The sequence below is a fragment of the Xiphophorus couchianus genome, chromosome 7, assembly GCF_001444195.1.
Source record: "Xiphophorus couchianus chromosome 7, X_couchianus-1.0, whole genome shotgun sequence".
Lineage (NCBI taxonomy): Eukaryota > Metazoa > Chordata > Actinopteri > Cyprinodontiformes > Poeciliidae > Xiphophorus > Xiphophorus couchianus.
This window is the reverse complement of record NC_040234.1, coordinates 9,324,392-9,334,976: the sequence shown is the minus strand read 5'-3', so window position 1 is coordinate 9,334,976 and position 10,585 is coordinate 9,324,392. Positions and strand designations below refer to the sequence as shown.

The 10,585-nt window shown below is 38.1% G+C and overlaps 1 protein-coding gene across 1 annotated transcript; it reads left to right on the top strand.

The window, feature by feature from the left end:
* Positions 1-1,071: 1,071 nt before the first annotated feature.
* On the top strand, positions 1,072-9,763 carry cdc16 (cell division cycle 16 homolog (S. cerevisiae)). The gene is made up of 18 exons (XM_028024319.1): positions 1,072-1,277; positions 1,449-1,503; positions 2,656-2,753; positions 2,852-2,890; positions 2,988-3,125; positions 3,731-3,890; positions 3,989-4,083; positions 5,105-5,238; positions 5,569-5,648; positions 5,738-5,787; positions 5,871-5,944; positions 6,028-6,153; positions 6,833-6,985; positions 7,199-7,262; positions 7,349-7,410; positions 7,717-7,852; positions 8,205-8,295; positions 8,996-9,763. Exons 1-18 carry the CDS (start codon positions 1,230-1,232, stop codon positions 9,247-9,249), a joined length of 1,857 nt encoding a protein of 618 aa, XP_027880120.1. The 5' UTR covers positions 1,072-1,229; the 3' UTR covers positions 9,250-9,763.
* The last annotated feature ends 822 nt before the right edge of the window (positions 9,764-10,585 follow it).

Here is a 10,585-nt window from a genome sequence, read left to right as displayed (position 1 = left end):
GCAGAAATACAGATACTGTGCTGGGAGATTAATCACAGTAAGGTCTTCCAAACAAGACCTAACTGCAATTTTTTAAATAATTTTCATTTAGTTAATTTGAATGTGGCAGGTTTATGTTTCTGGTGACTGCAGGTACAACTATCTCGCTTTTAGTATACAAAGCGTGACCTGGTATTGCAAATAGGTGTTCATTCTGCAATAGAATTTAAATTGCTTCCGAAAATCGTCGCTGTTGGACCAAATGTTGTTGTAGCCTCATTTGGACAGCAGAGGTCAGTGTTGTATGGATGTTCATTCATGAAATGTTATTATCTGAATGGAACTCATTCATCAGTATTCCCTTTACCTTTTTGCGTGCTACTGTGCCAGATGTTTGCAGCTTTTCTTTACATGAACAGTTATTCAAACAAAGTTTCTACAAAACAAAAGCTGTTTTGTTACAATGGAGTGAAACTGTTATTTTGTTCCTTTGTCTTGCCATTGGCTCATGTAGTCCCTGTGGTTGCACCAGCTGATTAAACAACTTTAAAACGTTTACATTTGCAGACAGATGATGAAGTGTCCATGGCCTGCAGTAAATGTTAATATGTTGTCTTATCTTTGAAGTGAAGTAACAAATTATTTCCCTGTGCAAATGAATATGCCTCAGAGAAATAGCTTAGTGTTTCCAAGGATTTACATGCATTAAAAAGTTTAGGAGAATGTATTTTGTTCTGTAAATATATTTGTCCCCAAATTTGAATGTATTTGTCCAGTACAAAGAAAAATGGAATAAACGTGGTAATTTAAAACCAAATGAAGAGGGGGAATATTTGACCAGCTGTCACCATAACCATGTCTCTATGGGTAATATACTGTAGGTCTCTCCTGGTGTTGCTTTTTGCTACCATTTGCAGTTGTGATTCAGCTGTGTTTACAAGTGCATTGATGTTAAAGTTGTATGTAACGACGATGGTATAAACTTAAGTCTTTTGGTGTTCTTCTGTGAATAATTATAATTCACGCTGATTTTTTTTTTTTTTAAAAAGGAACGCATTGAGGCGGAACTGTTTGTCTTACTCGAATTTCTTTACGATACTTTATGGCAGAACACACACTGCAGGGAGAAGCCGCGGATTTGATTTTCCGAGGCTAACTAGTTAGCGCGAGGCTAACTGTGCAGCTTTCTCCTTCAACGGGAATGTCACTATTTTAAAACAGATTACAGCGTCAACTTAAAACAAAACAAAATGAACCTCGATAGACTCAGAAAACGAGTTCGGCAGTACATTGACCAGGTGAGTCAACTGAAGCCCTTGTTGGTTTCTGTGTTGCTAGCAGATGCTAATTCCCAACACACTTAGCGAAAAATAAAAATTCATAGTTCACCGGGTTACCAACAAAACTCTAATCTAAGTGAAAATTGCGTATATAACTAACCTTGTGTTTTCTTATGTGCTTGTTTATAGCAACAGTATCAAAGTGCGCTGTTTTGGGCCGACAAGATAGCATCCCTTTCTCATGGTGAGTAGCAGTCGGTTGTCTTGTTAAATTAATTTGTACAACGACTGGTCCTTTTGCTCCTTCAGAGCCTGTCGCACGGTAAACCCAGAGTACTGACCCCTTACGTGTCCAGCGGGCGGACTTATGGATTTGTGGCGCATCTTGGTAACCTGTTGACCGTCGCTCCATTTGTCAAGGTTTTATCATGTCCTCCCCTCCAGAGCAAGGTCTGATCAGAGGAGGAGAAGTGGGATTAATTCAGTGAAATGGACCTATTGATCAATTAGGAAAAAAAGAAATCGTCTTAAATACTACCATTTAAAGCCTCTTGTCTTATCTCCTTCCTCATCTGTTGAGATCTTTGTATTTATTCACTCTTCAAGAGAAAAGCTGCTGCTCTTTTTCCTCACTTATAAGATAGAAACAGTAGTTATGCTGTGAAACTGAAAGAGCACCACCCGTTCCTGTTAATAAGGCATTTCTGTTAAAACTACAGTTGGTCAGGTATGAGCTGCTTATCCCCTAAGGCAGGGGTCCCCAAAGTCGGTCCTCGAGGACCGGCATCCTGCATGTTTTAGTTCTCTCCCTGGTGGTACCGACAACCTTTACAGCAAGTCGATGCTCTTCTTAGGCCTCTAACGAGCCATCATTTGATCCAGGTGCGTTAAACCAGGGAGAGAACTAAAACATGCAGGATGCCGGTCCTCGAGGACCGACTTTGGGGATCCCTGCTCTAAGGTACCTGCTGTGTTTACAGTCAGTCATCTTGTGCCAACATTGGGTGAACAAAAGAGACGATGTAGGAAACCTGAGGGTACTGACATTATTAACACACTCAGTTTTAAGTGACTTGGTAACATAATCGAAAGTTGAAAAGGTAACTTGGTAAAAATGTCTGTGTTGCTGAGAAAATGAAAATGGTAAAGAGAAAATCATTTTTATTGGACTTTATGGACGGCATTCATATCTGACATAAATTATGAATTTTCTATGTCTAATTTTAAAAGTTGCGACGATTTGAATCTAGAAGGGTGTAGACATTTTGGCATCACAAATGTGTAAGGTACCTTGAACAGAGTAACTCTTTAATGATAGTGGTATGTTTTTAAACCTCTCACCGATAATATTGTTGCATGAAAATGTGACGATAGGGTTTCTTTCTTTGGCATGTAGAAGATCCCCAGGATATCTACTGGCTAGCTCAGTGCCTTTACTTAACCTCACAGTACCACAGAGCCTCACACGCCCTCCGTTCAAGGAAACTCGACAAGGTAGGCGCCATTTGGATTTTTTCACATCAGCCTACATTTAAAGTGAGCTTGTCTGAAAAAGATGAGCTGTAAATTGAGATTTCTGTTCTTTCACATAGTTGTATGGAGCTTGTCAGTATCTTGCTGCTAGGTGTCACGTAAGTAAATTAAAAAATATGGAAGTTGCAAAGTGTTTCATGCATGTGGATGATCACATAGGTGAATCTCTTTTGTTATTATTATTTTTTTAACTAGTATTCTGCCAAAGAGTTCCAGCAGGCCTTGGATATCCTGGATGCAGAGGAGCCTGTTAACAAGAAATTAGTAGATAAAAGTGAAAAGGATGACAGCGGGACAGACTCTGCAAAGGAATGGGACATGTCGCCCGCTTCTGTAAGTTAAACTTGACTTGGAAAATATCCCACAAATATAACATCTTACATGTCAACCTAAATAGCGGTGCAGTAAGTAGAGTTTACAGGCATAGATGTCACTGATTCCCAACTTAAAGCTTGTCCAAATAGGCAGAGTGGATTAGAGCAAGGAGGTACTGTAGCTCAAAGATTAACCAAACTTTTGGAGTTCCACATAACTTTTATGTTGTGACTTGACCTATCTGAAGCTTCCAGAAGCCTTGATATTATCAACTGTCTTTTCTGTGTTTAGACACATTTAATTTTGGTGCATGTAAATTTCTGATTTTGGAGAAAGTACTGAAGCATCTCTAAAAGATATTTTAGGAAATTAGCGAATAATTTGGTTTCAACTATCAGCGGTTGGACAGATCTTCTTATTCCCAGAAAATTTAAGGAGTAATGTAATGTATAAACTGTTATGACACCAGAGCATGAAAGAGCAATCATTTTTAAGCATAGTGCTTAATTAAATGATTTACAAAACCACAGTTTTAAAACAGTTATTTCTTTTTTAAAAAACACTAAATTAATTTCCGAATTTAGTTTCCCCTCTGTTTCTCTTTCCCCTCTGAAAAATGTTAGATCAGTAGCTCTATCTGCCTCCTGCGGGGCAAAATCTATGATGCCATGGACAACAGGCCTCTGGCCACCCTCAGCTACAAAGAGGCCTTGAAACTTGATGTCTACTGCTTTGAAGCCTTTGACCTTTTAACATCCCACCACATGTTGACGGCACAGGAAGGTGAGGTTAATCTGTTCCGATAATCTCATTGCCACCTATTATTTGTTTGGTACTTCTATAATGAATTCACATTCCCATAAACATCATTCCTGCGATAGAAAAGGACTTCCTGGACTCGCTTCCTCTAAGTCAGCAGTGCACTGAGGAAGAAGAGGAGCTGTTACACTTCCTTTTTGAGAACAAATTAAAGAAGGTAGGAGGCTCTGCACTTGATTTTTTTTGTTTGTACAAAAAATAACATAACACATAAATTGCAAAAATATGTTTTGATATATATATAATGGTTTTGATCTAGGGAATTATAACATAACCCCCATTTATGTATCAAGGCACACATTCCTAAGCAAAGTGCACCCAAGGATACAGTATATGTTGGTTGATGCATTTGAAAACTAGAGAGGGTGAAAAGTCTTAGCTTTGTTGTATTTAATAAAAACAGGGAAAATGGGTTTTTCAGTATATGACCATTCAATATCCTGTCAGATCCAATTAATCTGATCTCTGATTGGTGCATCAGTTCTATTTTGTATTAATCATTTTTCAACTTGGAAAGTAGAAAAGTTTTTTGGAATATCGTTACTTTTCTTTTTTTTCTGACATGTGCTTCTTGTGAACTCAGATATTACTAAAAGTGTTCAGTATTTTTGAGTGGAAACAGATTTCTTCATGACTCTTCAGAGCAGACATCGTCACTTCCAGTTTTCAAGGGTTGATGTCCTGCAACTTTTAGATGTGTGTCTCCTGCTGAACTGAACTGAATCAAATGGCTGATTTCTTCATTCAAGATTTCCAGAGTCCTGCTATTGATCTGGTTATTGAAATCAGGTGTGTTGAAGCAGAGACACATCTAAAAGTTGCGTGACACCGGACCTTGAGGACTTTAGTTTGCTTTACAGAAAATATTTAATCTACATCACCTTCAAAGGAATCCTGAACAGATTATTTGCTTTTTTAACTACCATCACCGGGTGTTTGAAGTTATCTTTATATTTTGCTAGTTTTCTCTCTTTTTTACCCAGTTGTTGCTTTTTCAGCTAAAAAGCCATTTAAAGGCCAGACTTTGTGTGTTTTGTTTTGAAATAGTAACGCATTTCCATAAGTCTTTATCAGAACCTTTTTTCCTGTTTTTGCTCTCTCTCAGCTCCATATCTGACTCTCGGTGATAATACAGAGAACATCCATCTTACGCGCTTTTGTTTTCTGTTCCTCTGCAGTATAACAAGCCCAGCGATCTGGTGGTGCCGGAGATGGTCAACGGTCTCCAAGACAACTTGGATGTAGTCGTGTCTCTTGCTGAGAGGCATTATTATAACTGTGATTTCAAGATGTGCTACAAACTCACATCAACGTAGGTGTCCATTGTTTGGGGGGTTTTTTCCTGGTAAATTGGGTGTTATTGAGCAAAAAATGTTTACTTCCACTGAAAATTTGCATAAAACATTTTTCTTTTGTGATGATAAGCAGTCACAGAGTTCCTGTTATTTGGTTCATGTACTAAATGTCAGTATATTGACAAAAACAATGAAGAAACATAAGGTGTGATAGTTTGTCAGGAAGGTTGTTGTTTCCCCCCACTTCATAAAAACAGGAAGTTTAAAAGACTCCTAACCTCTAGCTTTGACTCAGAACACGTGATATTTTGGGGGATTTTTTTTAAAGCATGATGTTTGCTTTTCAGGGTAATGGTGAAAGACCCTTTCCATGCCAACTGTTTACCAGTTCATATAGGAACGTTGGTAGAGCTTGGAAAAGCAAATGGTAATTTAACTTGCATAGGGTGCATACATTTACAGACAACATTTATTAGAGTTAATAGGACTGATCAGTTTTTTCCTTTTTCATTGCAGAGTTGTTTTACCTCTCACACAGACTTGTGGACTTGTACCCCAACAATCCAGTACGTTTTTTTGTTTGTTGTTTTCTTTAAAAATTCAAGCAATGGCTTTTTTTGTGTTTGTAACTAAATTACATTTTTCTCAGGTTTCATGGTTTGCGGTTGGGTGCTATTATCTCATGGTTGGCAACAAAAATGAGCACGCTAGGCGATACCTTAGGTTGGTATTTGCAGTCAAAAGAAAAGGTGTCCGGCTTCGTTCCTCTTGAAATCGGGTTTCTTTTTAACTGTTATTTCCTGCAGCAAAGCCACCACTCTAGAGAGAACTTATGGACCTGCGTGGATCGCCTATGGTCACTCCTTTGCAGTGGAAAGTGAGCATGACCAAGCCATGGCTGCATACTTCACTGCTGCTCAGCTGATGAAAGGGTAGGTAGCAACCGGTTCCCACTGGATATTGTTTCTTGTTTTTAGACCAGTTTCTTAAAAGGCCTAAAAAGGCCAGTTTCTTACTGGCCTAAAAACATCTGTTGAATCTGATCAACAGATTCTGTATTACTCACATCAATAATCATGTCGCATTAAATCTCCCCCCCCCCCCCTGATTTTCTTTTTTTTCCCCTGGTTTTTATGGTCAGTATGAACTTCAGTAAATTCTCTTCAGTACACCTTCATGCCTAAATGTATCAAATTGCTGCCATATGGTTTGGTCTCTGTGGTAACAAGCAATTGAGCAGGGATAATTAGTAAAATATTTACTTCTATGCAAAGTACTCAGACTTTTTCTTACATGGATACGCAAAAGGCAACAACAAAGCAAGTTTAAATACCTCAAGGGATGTATAAGAAACAGACATATTTAGAAATGTTTTTTTGGATTTTAATTTATTGGATCATTAGCTTTCCATCTCAAGAAAATAAGTTCTCAAATCTGCAAGATGATGATATCAAACTGGCAATAGCTCCTCCTGATCACTTTAAATTTTAGTTTATTTACATTGTCATGGTCCCATTTTTTTTTCTTTTTTGTTTTTGTCTTGCCAAGTTTTACTTTCTTTTACAATACTACATATTTTCCTTTCACATTAAATCTGTTTGATTTCCACAGATGTCACTTACCCATGCTCTACATCGGGCTGGAGTATGGTCTAACTAACAACTCCAAACTGGCGGAACGGTTTTTCAGCCAGGCGCTTAGTATCGCCCCAGAAGACCCGTTTGTCATACATGAGGTGGCAGTGGTTGCATTTCAAAATGGAGAGTGAGTATATTGATCCAGTCAAACAAGACGCAGTATTCCTAATAGATCTATTTTTTAAAAGTTATTTTTAGTCTATGTGCAGCTTTTTTGATGATCCTTTTTACTGAATTTACCACTGCTGACGAAATGACCAAACAATGCTCTGCAAATATTGCTAGCATAAGCTGCTGTTTTATAAAATATCTGCATGTTTTGCCTCCTCGACTGGCGCAGGTGGAAGACGGCAGAAAGGTTATTTCTGGATGCAATGGAGAAAATCAAAGCCATAGGGAATGAGGTGATTCATTTCAATTTAATACGTGGCTTTAAAATTCACGTTCTGCGTAAGCGTTGCTTATAATTCGTTTTTTGATTTAATTTAAGGTTACCGTGGACAAGTGGGAGCCTTTGTTGAACAACTTGGGTCACGTGTGTAGAAAACTGAAGTAAGTAGAGTCAATAAATTGTGGGGCGGGGGGGTTCTATGTCCTAATATAAACTGATCAACATCTTGTAAGCTGTATTTGAACCTACTATAGATTTCTTTTTAATCTGTTAACTGCTAAGTTTCTGAGGTTGTGGGGAAAAAAGCATCCTTGTTTAAAAAATTGAAACTTGGAACAGTCGAAAGTATTGAATGAATGCTTTGTGTCATGTGATAAATACAGGACTTGAATATTAGTCAACCTTGTGTTAGCTTATTAAATTCAGTCTTTGAATAACAGCTTTTTGAAACGTGCTTAATATTTTAGAAAGTACGACCAGGCTCTGGAGTACCATCGTCAAGCTCTAGTGTTGATCCCACAGCATGCTTCCACCTATTCTGCCATAGGATATGTGCACAGCCTCATGGGGGACTTTGAAAGTGCTATCGACTACTTTCACACGGTGGGTTTAAAAGACATTGATTTCTCAACTTGGTGCAGTTTCATTGTAGTTGATAGTTCATTGTTGTTTAAACCAGAGAGGTTGTTTTAAGTGTGTAAGAAGTATTTGTAAGGATGTGTACATCACAGCACTTTAGTTTGAACAAGTATCTATAGTAATTTGCTCTCAAATTAGTTTTAAGCGAAATATTTCAAGTAAACTATAGAAAATTCATAAAATGTTTTTATTAATGCGTGGTTACAGTTTTAACAGGGGTATAAAAAAGTGGCTTGGGATTGGATTGAAGTAGATTATTTTTTGTTTTTCTGTTGCCAGAGTTATTTTTTATTTTTTTTGTTCTTTTCTATGATAGGCACTCGGTTTGAAAAGGGACGACACTTTCTCAGTGACGATGCTTGGCCATTGTATTGAGATGTACATCGGGGACACGGACGCATATATAGGTTTGTGTTATATCGAAAATAAATAAATATATATATATTTTTTTTTTACTCTTGAATATTTTCAGCAATTTCACTCAGTCTGAAAGACCAAATCTTCTTCATGTTTTAAGGAGCTGTTTTAACAAAATAAAATGTCATAAATGTTCACATTAATGTAAGACGTGTAGATATAATGTGCTAAGAATGACTTTAGATGGCTAGATAGGGTCCTATGATTGCTGCTTTGTTAGATTTTGTCCATTCAAAAATCTACACACATTTTGGATAATTAATATAGTTAGAATGTAAAATGGAGAAAAGGGAGGGAAATTCAGGAAAAACATATATCAGTAAAGTAATAAAACAGATTTCATAGGGCCCCACAATTAGATACGGTAGTAAAGCCTTAGAATGTTTCACTTTTTGCTGACGATTATGTCACATTAGCCCATTTGTTAAAGGTGTTCCCACTCTATCACATTCTGTAAACGTCCACAATTTAAGTAGCAATAATATTTTCTAGAATATCTACCAGACAAAGCACTGTAGGAAAATATTAGCAATGGTTAACAATGGTTTTATCTTAGTTCAGTTGTTGAATTCAAATACCCATAAAAACATATAAAACAATAAATATGAACAATATTTGCATTAATTCTGCAAATTTAAAATATATATGTATATATACATATATATATATAAAATTTTTTTTTTCAAAAAGGCACCGACATCAATGACAAAGTGCGAGGCAGCTTTAACACCCCGACGCTGATGAAGATATTGAACACGTCGGAGTCGATTGACCTTCAAGCCACGCCAAGGTCGGAAGAGACTAACCTGTCGATGTTGGAGACGCCGGCGTCCAATCAGGAAAAGATGATGCTGGAGACGCCTCTCCGGCTCTCATTAACGCTGGAGTGCGACATGTACGAGAGCGACGTGATGCTGGACACCCTATCAGACACCAGCACATGATTTCATCCCTTCAGGCGGTGGAACTGTCGTAGCAACTGGTCGTCATAGCTACACATGTCCACGCCCCGAGGACAACAGTCGGTCAAAAACTCTAGCAGATGTCCTCCACCATGTGGACTCCTCATTCTGTGTGTTATTTTTGTATCAGAATGCTCTTGTGAAAATTTTTAACATAAGTGACTGAATTTGTATGCAGCACATGGCGTTTACCACAATTTCACAAGAATGCACTTTAAAGGAGGGGGAAGTGAACACATGCCTTGTTTCAAGGGTTGAATATGTTTTACTTGGGGGTTAAAAACACTGGGAACATGTGGCCCCCTGACAGGAACAAACACAGCCACGCACCTCACAACGCAAGGACGTTTGAAATCACTTGCTTAATGCCTGAGGCAGGATCCTCCCTGCTGATTAACCTGTGGATCTTCACTCTGAAGAAAGAGCTGGCTGAGAAAAATCAGATTTGATTTTTGGTTATTACTACAATAAACCATGCATTTATCTTAAAATCTTAGTATGCCTTGTTTTTGTCTGTCCCTGTGTGTACAATGTGATTTAGTAAAATTTAGAAAAGCGTGGAAACGCATTATGCCAACTGGTTAAATCTGGATTAAATACATAGATGTTTAAAACGGGTTGTGATTTAAGAAACCTTTATTTGGAAAATATATATATATATATATATATATTCTTGGGTTTGTTGAAATCAATTCATTCATTCACCCGTATATCCAAATCCTATTCAATATTGATCAATATTATTAATGTTTTATCGGTGAGAAGGCGTGTGTTCAATTGTGAATGGGGCAACGGAAGAAGGGGCTCACCTAGGGATTCATTCATACAAAAACCGCCACTGGTGACAACAATCCGAAATCCTGTGTGCAAACCGAGATTAGCACGCCTTTCAATGGATGTCATACCTGTTATTTGGATTAGAAACGGGCTGTACTCCGTCTAAGTCGACCGGCATTTACACCAACGATCGGATCTGTCAAGATCCGGAAACCTGTTCCTCTGTTGTCCCCAACTTGAAGAACTCGGTATCCACACCTGAGGGGCCCCGGCTGCGTCTCGATACCAACAGTGGAAAGAATACATTACTTAATGGTGAGTTTATGGGCACAGTGAAAAATTAGAGGTAGAAAACTTGACTTTTTTTTTGTTTTGGTGAAATGCAACCTTGTAAGGGGTTGTGACAGAGGAGCATTTATTTCCAGTTCCCTCCCGAGATTCCTACAGGCAGGTGAGGAGCCAGTCTGGAGGCCTTGGCTCCTGCAGCTCTGCTTCGTATAGCTCTTCCTGTTCGATCCGAGAGCCAAACAGAACCACCAGT

Coding starts and splice junctions, on each gene's coding strand:
- cdc16 (XM_028024319.1), top strand. CDS start 1,230: ATGAACCTCGATAGACTCAGAAAACGAGTTCGGCAGTACATTGACCAG. Junction 2,891..2,987: donor ATCTTGCTGCTAGGTGTCAC/GTAAGTAAATTA, acceptor TTTTTTAACTAG/TATTCTGCCAAAGAGTTCCA. Junction 5,945..6,027: donor CACGCTAGGCGATACCTTAG/GTTGGTATTTGC, acceptor TATTTCCTGCAG/CAAAGCCACCACTCTAGAGA.